Source organism: Notolabrus celidotus, chromosome 6 (genome assembly GCF_009762535.1).
Source record: "Notolabrus celidotus isolate fNotCel1 chromosome 6, fNotCel1.pri, whole genome shotgun sequence".
Taxonomy (NCBI): domain Eukaryota; kingdom Metazoa; phylum Chordata; class Actinopteri; order Labriformes; family Labridae; genus Notolabrus; species Notolabrus celidotus.
In genome coordinates, this window is record NC_048277.1 from 34,377,819 (window position 1) to 34,392,931 (window position 15,113).

General features: G+C 44.1%; 1 protein-coding gene across 1 annotated transcript in view; it reads left to right on the forward strand.

Annotated features, from left to right (window-relative positions):
- LOC117814061 (copine-5-like) overlaps positions 1-9,059 on the forward strand; it is a 141,494-nt gene extending 132,435 nt beyond the window's left edge. Inside the window, exons 14-17 of the mRNA XM_034685170.1 lie at positions 990-1,092; positions 2,144-2,201; positions 2,982-3,055; positions 6,543-9,059. Coding sequence (XP_034541061.1) covers positions 990-1,092; positions 2,144-2,201; positions 2,982-3,055; positions 6,543-6,755 — 448 coding nt within the window. The 3' untranslated portion in view covers positions 6,756-9,059. The remainder of the gene's footprint in view (positions 1-989; positions 1,093-2,143; positions 2,202-2,981; positions 3,056-6,542) is intronic.
- The last annotated feature ends 6,054 nt before the right edge of the window (positions 9,060-15,113 follow it).

A 15,113-nucleotide genomic window follows, 5' to 3' on the forward strand; every position in this document is an offset into this window, starting at 1 on the left:
AATCAAGCTTTATTCATACTCGAGAGATCATTGAGGGGCAACCCTCATTTACAATGATAACAAGTCAGTTACAGTGACATTTAAAAAACAAACAACAAACAAACAACAAGGCATCAAGAGTATCATAGTCATCAAATATGATAATTTGTGATTTGGAGATAAAAACAATCAAAAGATAAGATAAAATTATACAAATAAAGAGAGGTGTAGGGGATTGACTATAAAATGCACAAAAATAGGAAGGGACTATTGATTAGAAAGAAGAAAGGTAGAAGAAAGGTACTTTATTGATCCCCAGGGGGGAAATTCAATTTTTTCACTCATGCTATTTTGGACATGCTACACATACAGTTTTTTTTTTGTTATATATATACAAATGCACACACACATGCAGTGAACATGCTTAGGGAGAGATGTCAGAGTGAGGATACTGCCGTCAACCAGCGCACCCAAAGCAGTTGGGGGCTCGGTGCCTTGCTCAAGGGCACCTCGGCAGTGCCCAGGCAAGTGAACCAGCACCTCTCCAGCCACCAGTCCACTTGCCAAACTTCGTCCATGCTGGGACTCGAACGGCAACCCTTCGGTTCCCAAGCCAAGTCCCTATGGACTGAGCTACTGCCGCCCCCCATTAAAATGATACAATAAATATAAACTGGTAAACCTAGCTAAACAGTTAACAAAGCGGGGTTGAAAGGTTGAAAATTAAGTTTTTGAATTGCCCAAAAGGTAAATGTGCACTTAGTTCAAGACACTGCTGTAACTTATTCCAGGAGTCAGGAGCAGAGAAACAAAAAGCAGTCTTTCCCAGTTCTGACCAAACTCAAGGAACATGCAAAAGCAGCTGGGCTTCATATTCTAAGACTTGAGGTTGCTGCTTGTTTGCAAACAGCTAACCAACCTTCAGTTCAGTCAGCTGGTGCTCAAGTATTAAATCAGTATTCTGTAATCTGTGCTCATCTGACCTGTGACTCTGCATCTCTCCCTCCCAGGTATGCATCAGCAGTGACGGATGGCTCACAGTACTTCATCCTGCTCATCATCTCTGACGGCGTCATCACCGACATGGCACAGACCAAGGAGTCCATCGTCAATGTACAGTACCACATTTCAAATATGTGCCTTGTTTCATTCTTCAGGATCATGTTAGGAACACGTTAACGAGCGATCATTCAGAGGCGAGGAGGCAATATTTCTTCAGGTGATCTAGCACGCGAGGACCCGGGGTGGTCCGACTTTGATTAAGTCTCTAATGAAGATTGTTATAAACAAACAAACAAATAGGAAAGAGAGAGCCGTCCAGCTGCTGTCCTTCTCCTCCATCGCTTCCCTTTCTCTCTCTTCACCCATCTTCACTAATGAGCTGAGAGGGTTGGGGGGGTCAACCTCATCCCCATCCCTTCCTCATTCCCCCCCCCCCATGTACCCCCTGATCCCGCTCCACTCAGCTCTAATGACTGCTCTCTAATCAGACCTGATGTGTGTAATGACTTTTCATATATCTGGAGCCCGGTCTTGCAGCACTCCGCCTCTCCTTCCTCCTGCTGCTCGCCCGTGTGATGTCACGTTATTGTTAAGTTAGATTCAGAGTAATTATTGACTCGCACAGGGGGACCCATGCCGCTCGTATCCCAAGCAATTTGCCCGTCCGTCTAATAACCACTGGAAGTTATGAAACAATGAAAAAAAAACAGAGCCTTCATTCATCACTCTAACTGTACTTCAGCTGAGATTTAATAAACAATATTGCGAAGCGGGGCAGCAGTTCAGATGCAGCTCAGAGCGGACGGAGATGTAAATGGGAGTCATTTTTAAGCTGTCAGGCTCTGGGAGATTTAGACAAAGTTGTAGATGCATGAAATTACAAAACTCCACAACCGGCCGGACGAGAGGCTTTATTAAGGCGGCTGCGGAGGGCAGATGGAATTGAATGAATGAACCCCGTCTGTCTCAACAATGGGGTTGAATTTTGCCACTGAGCTTTCTTTTCTATGCGCCGTTAGCGTACAGTTAGTAACCGGCGGGGTAATTTAACCGTCCGCCTGCTGCGTTTAAGATAGCAGAGGAGTGTGGAAAAGAGCGTGTGTATGCTGCTTCCTCCCCACCTTTTCATACGCCTGTTTCCTTCTCCTTCCACCCTTCACAGGCCGCGTCTCTGCCCATGTCGATTATCATAGTCGGGGTTGGACCTGCGGAGTTCGACGGTAAGCGGGGTGAAGATCCTTCTGCATGTGTGTGAGCACGCTTTTGTGTGGTGTGTTTATTTGCATGCAGTAATCCTTTCGCCTTCATTCTCCATCCTATCTCGCCTCCCACATGGTCTTTTCTCCTCTTCTTCCTAAGTCTTCCCCTCTCCTCCTCCTCCTCCTCCTCCTCTTCCTCTAAATCTGAGGTTAAGTGGATTTGAGAATTCTCATTTGTGAAACCAGATGTTGTGTTTTCTCTTTCTTTTGTGTTGTTTTTATTAATGAACGATGCCCCCGTTCCCCACTGCTCCCCTGTGTTGTCATGTTTACAGTCCTCAGAGCGGTCCTCTGCAAAAACAAGCTCAGTCAAGATGAGCAATTAGCCTGCAAAGTCAACAGGATTCAGGGATTATCACGCTTATGAAGCCAGGGTGCACGGTTGCATGACGTCCCAGCGGTGCATGGCGCTGGCTGTTACACACATCCTGGCATGTTTTTTCACCGCCCACGTGCACGGTTGTGTGCGACGATGGCTTCACGCTCAGCGACGCATATTCTGTGTACTCATGCCACGTTTGGCATCACCAACACTCAGAGGGGATGTAACCCAGTGGCACGCTAATGGCTGCAGCAGATTAAAACACACACACACACACACACACACACACACACACACACACACACACACTGCATGTCATGTTTGCTCGGTGTGGCTTTGACACAGCGGTTTGAGTCTCCTGACAGGGTGTGACTGATGTGTGTGTGTTTGTGTGTGTGTGTTTGTGCTCTCTCCTGTAGAAATGATCGAGCTGGACGGGGACGAGGAGAGGATCTCTTCCCAAGGACGCTACGCAGAGCGGGACATAGTTCAGGTAGAGACATGGCTGAATGGCTGTGAGACGTCCTCAGAGAAATGTGGGATTTGTGATTGATGGAGAAAGGTCACGGTGCTTGACCCTCTGCTGTGCTCTTGTTCTCACTCTGCCGTTTTTCTATCCTTTTCTCCTCCTCTCCTCCGCCTCGCACCTTTAAACTGTGACCACCTCGTCCTGCGTGTCCTTTTATTCTCTGCATCCTCTCTCTCTCACCTCATATTTTAATGAATACATCCTCATGTCTCTCCATTCATTTTATGTCCTCTCTCACTCTCTTACATCTCCTTATCTCCTCTCCTTTCCCTGCTTCTTTCATTTTCCTTGTTTTGTCCTCTAGTCTCCTTGTGTCATAGTTTCTTCTCTTTCATATCTCCATATTTCTCCTCTCTAATGTCCTCTCCTCTTTGCTCATATCCTCTTCCTTGTTTCATGTCTCCTTATTCTCCTCTGCCTGTTTCTACCTATCTTCTTTTCCTAGCTTCCTCTGTTTCCCTCCTTGTTTTCCCTCCTTTTACCTCCTTGTCTCATCGTCTCTTCTCCTCTACTTTCATCTCCTTATCTCCTCTGCTCTATCTGCGTCTTTTCTTGTCCTTGTTTCTTCCTCTCATCTCCTTGTCATAGTTGCCTCTCCCCTAGTTTCACATCTCCTTGTTATCCACCTTCTTTCCTTGCTTCCTCTGTTACCTCCTTTTCTCCTCCTTCATTCCTTGCCCCTTCCTTCTCTTTTACTCAAGTTTTCTTATCCTCCACGTATCTTATCTTTTTCTTTTTGTGACCTTCCTTTTCTCCTCTCTTATCTCCTCTCCTCTTAACTCATATCCTCTTCCTTGTTCCCTCTCTACCCTTGTTTCATGCCCCCTTTCTTTCCTTGCTTCCTCTGTTTCCCTCCTTGTCTCATCCTTTTTCACCTCTACTTTCATCTCCTTATCTCCTCTCCTCTCCCTGCTTCTTTTCTTTTCCTTGTTATATCCTCTCGTCTCCTTGTGTCAATATTTCTTCTCTCCTTGTTCCCACTCCACCCTTGTTTCATGTCTCCATTTTCGCCCCCTTTCCTTGCTTCCTCTGTTTCTGCCTTGTTATACCTCCTTGTTTCTTCCATCCTTCCAATCCTTCTTCTTTACTCATGTTTCCTTACCCTCCACTTATTTGTTATTTCTCATCTTGTTCTCCTCTCCTCTTTGATCATATCCTCTTCCTTGTTTACTCTCAACCCTTGTTTCATGTCTCCTTATTTTCCTCTGCCTGTTTCTACCTATCTTCTTCCCTTGCTTCCTCAGTTTCCCTCCTCATTTTACCTCCCTGTCTCATCCTCTTGCCTCCTCTACTTTCATCTCCTCGTCTCCTCTCCTCTGCCTGCTTCTTTTCTTTTCCTTGTTTCATCCTCTCGTCTCCTTGTGCAATTGTTTCTTCTACCCTTGTTTCATGTCTCCTTATTTTCCTTCTTCTTTTCTTGCTTCCTCTGTTTCCCTCCTTGTCTCTTCCTTCCTTCCCATCCTTCTTTACTTATGTTTCCTTACTCTCCACTTATTTTCTTATCTCTTATTTTGTTGTTTTCTTTTTCATCTTGTTACCCTCCCTTTCTCCTCTCTTATCTCCTTTTCATATTGTCTCCATGTTATCCTCCTTCTTTACTTGCTTCCTCTATTTCCCTCCTTGTTTTACTTCCTTGTCTCATGCTTCCTTGCCCCTTCCTTTTTCTTCACTCATGTTTCCTTACTCTCCACTTATTTCTTATTTATCATCTTGTTATTTTTCTTACCCTCCCTTTCTCCTCTCTTATGTCCTCTCCTCTTCGCTCATATCCTCTTCCTTGTTTCATGTCTCCTTATTTTCATCTGCCTGTATCTACCTATCTTCCTTCCTTGCTTCCTCTGTTTCCCTCCTTGTTTTCTCCCTTTTACCTCCTTGTCTCATCGTCTCTTCTCCTCTACTTTCATCTCCTTATCTCCTCTGCTCTATCAGCGTCTTTTCTTGTCCTTGTTTCGTCCTCTCATCTCCTTGTCATAGTTGCCTCTCCCTTAGTTTCACATCTCCTTGTTATCCACCTTCTTTCCTTGCTTCCTCTGTTTCCTTCCTTATTTTACCTCCTTGTCTCTTCCTTCCTTCCCACCCTTCCTCTTTTCTCACATTTCCTTACTCTCCACTTATTTCTTATTTCTAATTTTGATGTTTTCTTTTTCATCTTGTTACCCTCCCTTTCTCCTCTCTTATCTCCTCCTTCTTTACTTGCTTCCTCTATTTCCCTCCTTGTTTTACCTCCTTGTCTCATGCTTCCTTGCCCCTTCCTTTTTCTTCACTCACGTTTTCTTACTCTCCACTTATTTCTTATTTATCATCTTGTTATTTTTCTTACCCTCCCTTTCTCCTCTCTTATGTCCTCTCCTCTTTGCTCATATCCTCTTCCTTGTTTCATGTCTCCTTATTCTCCTCTGCCTGTATCTACCTATCTTCCTTCCTTGCTTCCTCTGTTTCCCTCCTTGTTTTCCCTCCTTTTACCTCCTTGTCTCATCGTCTCTTCTCCTCTACTTTCATCTCCTTATCTCCTCTGCTCTATCTGCGTCTTTTCTTGTCCTTGTGTCTTCCTCTCATCTCCTTGTCATAGTTGCCTCTGCCCTGGTTTCACATCTCCTTGTTATCCACCTTATTTCCTTGCTTCCTCTGTTTCCTCCCTTATTTTTCCTCCTTGTCTCTTCCTTCCTTCCCATCCTTCTTCTTTTCTCACATTTCCTTACTCTCCACTTATTTCTTATTTATCATCTTGTTATTTTTCTTACCCTCCCTTTCTCCTCTCTTATGTCCTCTCCTCTTTGTTCATATCCTCTTCCTTGTTTCATGTCTCCTTATTCTCCTCTGCCTGTATCTACCTATCTTCCTTCCTTGCTTCCTCTGTTTCCCTCCTTGTTTTAACTCCTTTTCCCCTCCTTCCTCTTTACCCCTCCACTTCTTTCTTATCTCTCATCTTGTTCTTCTTGTTACCCTCCTTTTCTCCCCTCTTATCTCCTTGTCTTGTTTCCTCTCCTCCCCCCACTTTCCTATCTGTTCTCATTTTCAGCATCTCCTAGTTTCTCCTTCTCCTTTCATATTGCCCCCTCCTCTCTCCTATCCTCTCAGTTTTATTCCTCCTGTTATTTTCTATCCTCCCGCCCTTGCCTCTTCTCTTATTCTCTTTTTCCTTGAGAGGTTTCGTTTCGTCTCAGCGATACTTTTTGTTTTTCTCTCAGCCCTGAGGCGATGATATGACAGAGAATTGGTTTCTCCTGCTGATGCTTTAATAAAGAAACCCTTTCTCTTCTCTCATCTCTTCTCTCCTCTCTTTAGCTCTCCTAATCTGTTATCTGTTCTTTGTGTGAAACTTTCTTTACGCTGCTGTCTCGGTCAGAGCGAGCGGCGGCGTCTCATAAAGAGATTCTGTATCTCAGCGGGAATACTCCTGGTTTTAAAGATTTAACTGAATGAATCAAATCTTCTTCTCGTCTGTTTTCAGTTCGTCCCTTTCAGAGATTACATCGACCGGCGAGGAAACCACATCCTCAGCATGGCCCGCTTGGCTAAGGAGGTGCTCGCTGAAATCCCAGACCAGTTCCTGTCCTACATGAGAACCAGAGGCATCAAACCCGGCCCCTTACCGCCTCCTTACACCACCTGTCCTCCTCCCGCTCTCCACCCGCTCCTCGCCAGACGGGTAAGCAGAATCTAAAGGCCCGGGTTTCTTCTCTTGGACGGCCGGCCAGCCAACTCTACCGGTCTCTCCTCTCCTCTCTCTGCTTCTTCTTCTTCCTGCTCTTCACTGGAAGCTTTCGAGCGCACGGCGGACCCTCGCCAGCTCTCTCATGCCGCACTTTCGGAAACGTTTGGCCATGAGTGGTGAGCGTGACAACACGGGATGCTTCCGGATGTACATTTCTCTGAGGTTGTGACGGATCCTGGTGTTGATCTGTGGCGGGGGGGGAATACGGGGACGGGGGACTGAGACTGAACACTCGCAGCTTTCAGTCTGGAAGGGTCCAAACCGAGGGGGGCCCTGTTTTCAAACACCGCTCATCTCTTCTGATTCTATCTCCACTTCCTCCATCCTTCACGAAGTCATCTCTCAATATATAAATGTTTACAAACCGAGGACGGGAGCGGGAGTTTTTATCAGGAGGACGTTTTTACCGATCAATGTGAAGTTCTTTCAAAATTCCTATTTTTCAGCTGCAGAAACTGAAGGTTGTGACTTTGTACAGAAACAAACATTTAGGCGCTGTGCCACGTTCTTCATTACAAAGTGTGTATGTTTTTGATAAATGGAGCATGTGCTAGTTTAAGAGAAGCATGCACTGTCGTCTTGCACTCAGGGCTTTGTCCCTCCCACACGAACCCCACCTGCCGCCGCCGCCGCCACTGCCATGTTCCATTACGTGCAAACCCATCACCTCCAATCAGAAATCTTCTCCACCTTCTGCTCCGCCCACCGGCCTTGACTCCTTGCTCCTCGGGAGTCTGGTCCCATGAAATGCAGCAGGGACTTAAACAAGCCTTACTCTTCTTCTTCTTCTTCTTCTTCTTCTTCTTCTCGGATAACGTTCACAGGCACGGTGGGTTCTGGAAAACGTGGATCTCCAAGCCCAGACGTCAAAAACACACATCTCACTACCGAACCTGACTGTGTGTTAGAGTCTCTTTTATTTTCCTGCGCTCACATTGTACTTCAGAAGCATTTCTTTGTTTCGTTTAACGTCTCTCTACCTCTCACTTGGTTCAATATTGCCAAAAAAAAAAAAAGTTGTTTAAATAACAAAGTGTTGGCGTTTCTGTGATTCTGTTGAGTTCACAGTTTTTACCTTTCTCACAAAGTATTCATCAGATATCTGCCAAACTGTAGGTTGGGGAATCACAACACTTTGGTAGCTTTTTCCAGATCAGGTGACTCACGGCGTCAGTGTTAGCAACACACTGTGAATATGTGCACGGAAAACGAGCTCACCAACTAAAAGGAAAGGATGTTTTTCATTTAGCAGACAGATGAAAGTGAGGACTGTGAACACACTTTCAGTTTTGTCCAACAGCATTGTAACTAAGGCAGTAATAATCAGTAACCCCTTCAACAGTAGCATGTATTAAATCATCTACTTAAAGGAATGTTCTCCAGAAGAAAACACGCTGCTGCTTCAAATACTCGCTGTCTGAAGGCTTCAGGAAGATAAGGTCGCTGCAATTCCACCAGATCAGTGTCCAGTCTGTCTCCGATTCACCACGGCAGCGGATCTGATAGGTTTCTATTCTAGCCAATGTGTTAACTTCCACTGGATCCAGTTCGTTGCGTTCCAGCTGCATCTCTGATCCAACAGGTTGGACCCCTCCGGATAAGATACACAAGACTTGGGGGCACTGGTGGCCTAGCAGTCTATGCGCCCCACGTATAGAGGCTATAGTCCTTGTCGCAGAGGTCACCAGGGTTAGGGTGAGACCACTCTCAATCCTCTGCCGTCGACTCCCGGCTGGTCGACCATCTACCGCATGTCTTCCCCCGCTGTCTACTCCCCACACTTCCTGTCTCTCTTCAGCTGTCCTGTCAATAAATGCAAAAAGGCCAATTATATGACTTAAAAATATAAAAGATACGGAAGATTTCTAGTTTAGAATAATCGCGAGAGTACGAAACTCTTTAAACAAGACTAGAGCAATGTGAACAATCCGTCACAGCAGCGGATCTGATAGGTTTCTGTTCTAGCCAATGTGTTAACTTCCACTGGATCCAGTTCGTTGCGTTCCAGCTGCATCTCTGATCCAACAGGTTGGAGCCCTCCAGATCAGATACGCAAGACTTGGGGGCACTGGTGGCCTAGCAGTTTAAGCGCCCCACGTATAGAGGCTATAGTCCTCGTCGCAGAGGTAGCCGGTTCGACTCCTGGCTGGTCGACCATCTACTGCATGTCTTCCCCCGCTGTCTACTCCCCACACTTCCTGTCTCTCTTCAGCTGTCCTGTCAATAAAGGCAAAAAGGCCAATTATATAACTTAAAGCTGCTGTGAGGAACTTTTGATTTATATCAATTTTGGCGACCCCTTGTGGACAAAGTGATACCTCTTATCTCTTGTTCTGTACGTAAAGAAGTAGTGTTTTCAACAAAAACTCACCCTGCTGTCTTTTAACAGCCAGATTCACCACTCAATGTGATTATTTGCCATAAAAACAGCCAAAAAATTGTGTTTCTAAAGCCAAATGTCAATCATGTGGTCTGACACCTGCCCCCTCTGAGTGGTTTAAGGCATTAAAAATAACAACAGAGAAGGTATCAGTGTTGTTGTTTATGGTTTTGTTTGCTTTTGAAGGTCATAAAGAGGCATCAGTGTCAGTTTCAGTCTGTTTCTCAGCTGGTTAAAAACTCCTCACAGTGCCTTTAAGAAAAAAAATAGATACACAAGACTATTTTTGCCGGATGCCGGACGCATCAATCTCAACAGAGCAGATGGAGCGGGACAGGAAGTCAGAACATCCGGTTAATTTTCGGATTAAAGCACACTGTGTTATCACCAGATCGTATTTCACTTAACTACAAGCGGAGCGGAGCCAGGCCTGGAGTCAACAGTTCAGAGGTTTTCAGAGGACCAGAAAGACAACATGGATGAGGAGAGGAGGAGGAGAGTCCTTGATTCAGTGATTACACTGGGAAAACCTCAGTCACATGACTCCTGCTGTCCTGCGGTCCTAAAAACCAAGCCGGTGGGTGTTGACGGACAAGAGATCACGGATCTGGTGGAAGTACGAAAGCCATCAGTAAAAACAAGATAAAGGAAAACTATATGTCATGAATAAGGAGGTTAAATCTTGATTTAATGGTTATATGAACATTATCTATCCTGCAGAGTAATCCTCTTCTACTCTGTCATAATGAAACGTACCATGACATACTCAGCTGTTAAAATCCGCCCAACCCCAACAAAAGTCCTCTCAGTGTTCAGTCAAAGTAACTCTCTGAAGGCGTTGATGAAATATTTGTCTTGAAATTGGATTACCTTCTGATCCCACTGTAACTCTGTGAAGCCGGGCTAACTATAGCTGCTGGTGTCTTCAAAAAGAGCAAGCTACAAACACCCTGAAGCCTTCAGACGGACAGTGTTTGATCTCCAGCACGGCGTTATTCTGGGCAGTATTCCTCGGGGAACACACGCGACTTAAAGCAGGTAATTGCACCGTCACTTTTAGCCAAGTTTCTGGGGAAACTCTTAACGCAGCCCTGCAGTTTTTTCCCCCAGCTATGTGTAAATGTAAACTTTAGGCAAAGCACAAACTCAGACAAGCTCCAGCCACCGTACCCAGAGGCCCCCATGTGACTCATGTACACGTGTCAAGTATTGGTTTGAACATCTGTATTTGTGATCTGTGTGCTGCATCCTATCAGAACTTTTTGGGCCCTATTCAGTCACCAATCAGTGTTAACGAAGGTTTACAACATTTTCTAAACTCGCGCCTCAAAGCTCTCACTCCTCGGCTGATGATGCTTCAAGAAAACGTCTACTCATACAAGCTAGTGGAACATTTTCTCAGACGTTTCTACACTGTACAAATGTATGCCTTTTTGTGTAATGGTCAATATACTGTGTATGTAATGCTGCTTCTTAACTGCTGATATAACTAACATTTTATACTGAGGCCTGTAATCATATTTAAATCATGACTAACAGGCCTTATTCATGTTTATATATAAGTTATTCATATTTAAATCATGAACGACAGGCCTGTATTTTTTTAGAAGCGAATGGTTGAATACTAATGTTCCATGTGTGCAAGATGTTTCAAAGTAGACCTGGTGAGCAAGTTCACTCCGTAGCAACATTTCTGCCAAACTCGACCTATTGTAACGTGTAGCGTCTCAGAGCGGGGCTGAGACTTTGTCCAGGAACGCTGACAGGTATTCAGTTTGACTGAATAGGGTCCCTCAGACGGGGGACCGGTGGTCTGACAGATTTTGTACTCCTCTGAATTGTTGCATCATCGCGGGGAACCCCCTACGACAGCGGGGGATGTTGAATTGCACAATGTAGCACTGGTCTGGAGTCTGGTGTTGGACTTGGGGAACACCGGACTGAGCCAGATGAGACCAGATCAGACAGGAGCAGTCTTTTTTTATACGTGTCGGTGTGTGTATATATTCTGTAAATACTGTGTGTATGTTTTCAGAGAGTTGACTTTGCAGCAAACTGCCAGAACTCTGAGACTCTCCTCCTGAAACACAAGGCAGGGCCTTTCATTTATTTATCACGACAAGATGTCAACTTCATCTTACACCCACACTCTCTTATATACTGTACATCCAGTACATGTATTTGTGTATGAAACATGCATGACACTTACATAAGAAGGCGACGGTTGAGTGGGGAGGGAGACTTTCTCGCTTGTTTTCTCAGAGAAACGGTGTTTTCACAGACTTGATGTTTATCGCAGCATAAGCACATTTAAAAGACGTGTTTTCTTTCCTGTCAGGTCTCTTTGAGCTCCTGGATGTGGAACTTTAATTGGATTCTTGCAACATTTGTAAAATCGGTGATTTCAAGGACTTTGAGGCGACTTACAAATGAAACCAGAAACAACAAAAATGTCCCAAAAGCTGCATGATGATTGTTTTTAGGCATTGGTTTGGATCTAGATTAGTATGATACATGCTTCAAATGTTTAAGGCCCATTTCTTAAATTTGATATCAGTAATCCTGGATGGATATCAAACAAAGCTGCACTGTAAACCCAAACAGTACTTCTAACTCATAGCCATTAAGGGTACAGCACTCAAAACCAGCTATTTAGTTGAACCAACAATTAATTATTGAGTTATCTGAACGATTAATGTTTTTGTAATTATATGTGGATCAATTTTATAGAGTTAATACTAGGGATGCACCGGTCCTATTTTTTAGATCCCGATACCGATATCGATACCTGGGCTTTGGTATCTGCCGATACCGATACTAGCCGATCTGACCCTGGTATTGATTTAACAATCTTTATTCCTTAAAGCTGGGGTTGGTAATCAGATTTAGATACACTTTTTGTTATATTGGTTAAAATGATCTTTATGTCCTGATGTCAATCAATACATAATGTGTTCTTAAAAAAGAGCTAAAAAAAGCTGCTATCTACAGCCGGAGTAAACCTGGGAAAACAACAACCAATCACCATTTTTTGGGTGCCAAAATTTTAAACCAATCAAATCCCGTCCTGCCGTTCCGCCCGCCTCCTGCGCGTACATTTCCCCGGCGTGCACTCCGAGTCCCCGTCTCCTGCCTCTGCTTCCCCTGACTCTACTCACTGCCCCTCTCACTCCACCTCAGGCCTGTCCCCTCTGACCCGATGAGGTGCTTTGCTCAGGACTGTAGTCCAGATCAGAGTCTAAAAAGCTCTCACCACAGGGGCTCTGACAAGCAAAAGAATGAAAGCGTCGTTTTGGAGGAGCTCTGAGGGAGGAGGGGAGGGGTTAGACGGAGTCCTGAAGACATGCTACATTCAAATTCATGCTATTTTTCTGAGACTACCAACCCCAGCTTTAATGTGAGGATAGAATCATGTTTTGGCAGCTTCAGGCTTTTCTGACTTGATGGTGAACTGTACCTTGGTTCCAAGTGCTAAACCAGAGGCTGGAATCCCTTTAATTTCAAGGATCCGGAACAATTCAATCCAATAACCTGTCCGTTTTTTCACACTTTGAATCCATTAATAGAAGGTTTCTTGCTTCTTTGCAGTCGGCTACGGCTGACGTAAACTTCTTCCTTTGGGGTATTTTTTTGCAAGTTTCCGTCGGAGTTGTTAGCAGAAGAAGTGTGACATGCAGCTAAACTGCAGAGCCTCTGTAGTTATCTTCCATCATGCTCTACCGGGCAAAAATGCACAGACCAGCCGACGCTGATGACGTAGGAGACGCACATGGCTGTTGTAAACACAGAAAAGCATAGAACTGAGATGAATAGATCTGCCATATGGATCAGCACTATATATCGGCCCTTTGTCACCGATATCCGATCTAGCTTTTTGAGTCCGATCTAGCCGATATCTGATACCAGGATACCAGGAAATAACAACTGTTCACACACTTGAAAAACCACAATGGCTGTGCTTTGTGAAGCGGCAAAACTAGACACAAGGATTGAGAACTACAAAATAAAACATGAAACACAAGAGTAGACTAAGGAAACACAACAAGAGACATGGATCACTAAACACTCAAGGGAGACAGAGGATAATGAATACAGAATAAACAAGGGGAGGAAACAAGGAGGGCTGCACGGTGGTGCGGTGGGTAGCGCTGTCGCCCCACAGTGAGAAGGTTCCTGGTTTGATTCCCCGGTCTGGCAGGTGCCCCTCTGTGTGGAGCCTGCATGTTCTCTTCGGCTACTCCGGCTTCCTCCCACCGTCCAAAAACACTCTTACCAGGTTAATTGATCACTCTAAATTGCCCGTAGGTATGAGTGTGTGCGTGAATGGTTGTCTGTCTCTTTATGTTTGCCCGGTGGTTGAAAAAAAGGTAACTAATAAATTTGACTTTGGGAAACTTGAACATTAAAAAAAACAATTGACTAAACTGAAGTCATATTTTATCATTTCAGATATACTCAAAAATTGTATTTCGGCTTCTTAAAAACTCTTAAAACATTTGGAGTTATTTCCACTTGTTCGGGTTTACAGTGTGGCTGGAATATTTTTCAAATGAAACCTCTTCAAAGTTAAGGAAGCAGCTTTTGAAACACACCTTTGTAGTCTCATCCTTGTTCTTAGAGTAGACCTGGAGGAGGGTAAAGAACACATGCTGTACAGTATAGGTACGTGGATGTAAAGAGAACTTCTGTGACCTACATGGATTGACTCTCAGGAACAGAAAAAGAAAACGTGTGTGCACAGAAACCCGGTGCAGCTCGTCTGATGTGTTTGTCACATGCACCTCCGGTGTGTGAACTCCCTGTTCCTCTGAGGCTGTGTCAGTGTAGGAGTGACAATCAAAAGCATTTATTGTGTAGGAGACTACAAGGCATAGAAAAAAAACAACAACAACAATGAAAACCCAGCGCTACCGGCCGACATACGAGCTTTAATGAAGTAGGCTCACACCTCGCTGCCTCCCACCGCTCATCCATGCGTACCTGTCACTCTGCCAAGGTGGTACTGTGTCAGCATGCCAGGCCATATGAACGCCCACGTGTTCCTCACACATACAACATGAAAGTTGTTTACTGTACCTTATTATATAACAAAGTGGTTGAAACGAATGCTCGTGATGATATCCTGTTTTATCCTGATGTTTTTTATAGCATGCATTAAGTTTGCATGATAGATTTTTCTAACAGAGATGCACCCGTGGGTTTAAAAACATAATTGTAATATGACATTCTTTAAGTGTGAGTTAAGAGTATTTTAGACAACTTTTTTGCCTTAAAAATCTCACTGATCAATCTTGGAATTGTGCAATGCCTTCAGATGTTTTATTTTGAAAAGTCGTTCTTGTTCTTTTTGTGTTTTTTCTTCTCTACAATCATGCACAGCCACTCATCAGACTCTATTCAGCATTTTTCTCTCAGACCCGGTTGGTCGAAGTGATGTGAAAAAGAGGAGAGTGATCTGGAAAGAGAATACATCGGGTTGTTTCACTCTTAGCGAGCACACAGAATCGCTCAGCCGGGGATTAAAGTTTCTTCAATCTGTATTTTATCTCAAACTGAAACAAACTCAAGTTCATCTATTTAATTCTGATTTCTCATCGCTCCTCATTCTGGATCTTTAAAGAGTGACTTGTGGCTTCTGCATGATGCTTGTGATTACACTAAAAGACCCATTCAAGATAATTTGTCCATTAAAAACATGATATTTACTTCAATCTGTTCTTGAGGTTAGTGATATTGTGATACAGCACAGGTTTTACTGTTCTAATAGGAAATATGGAAGCCACTAAAGATTGATTTAAAATGACTATTTCTGTAACAATTCAAGTCTTTAAATAAATATTCATATCAAACTCTTTGTCTTTTTTTTCTGTTCGATGCTTTTAAAATCATGAACGTTGCATTTTGTAGTCTAAGCAAGTGACAACCTC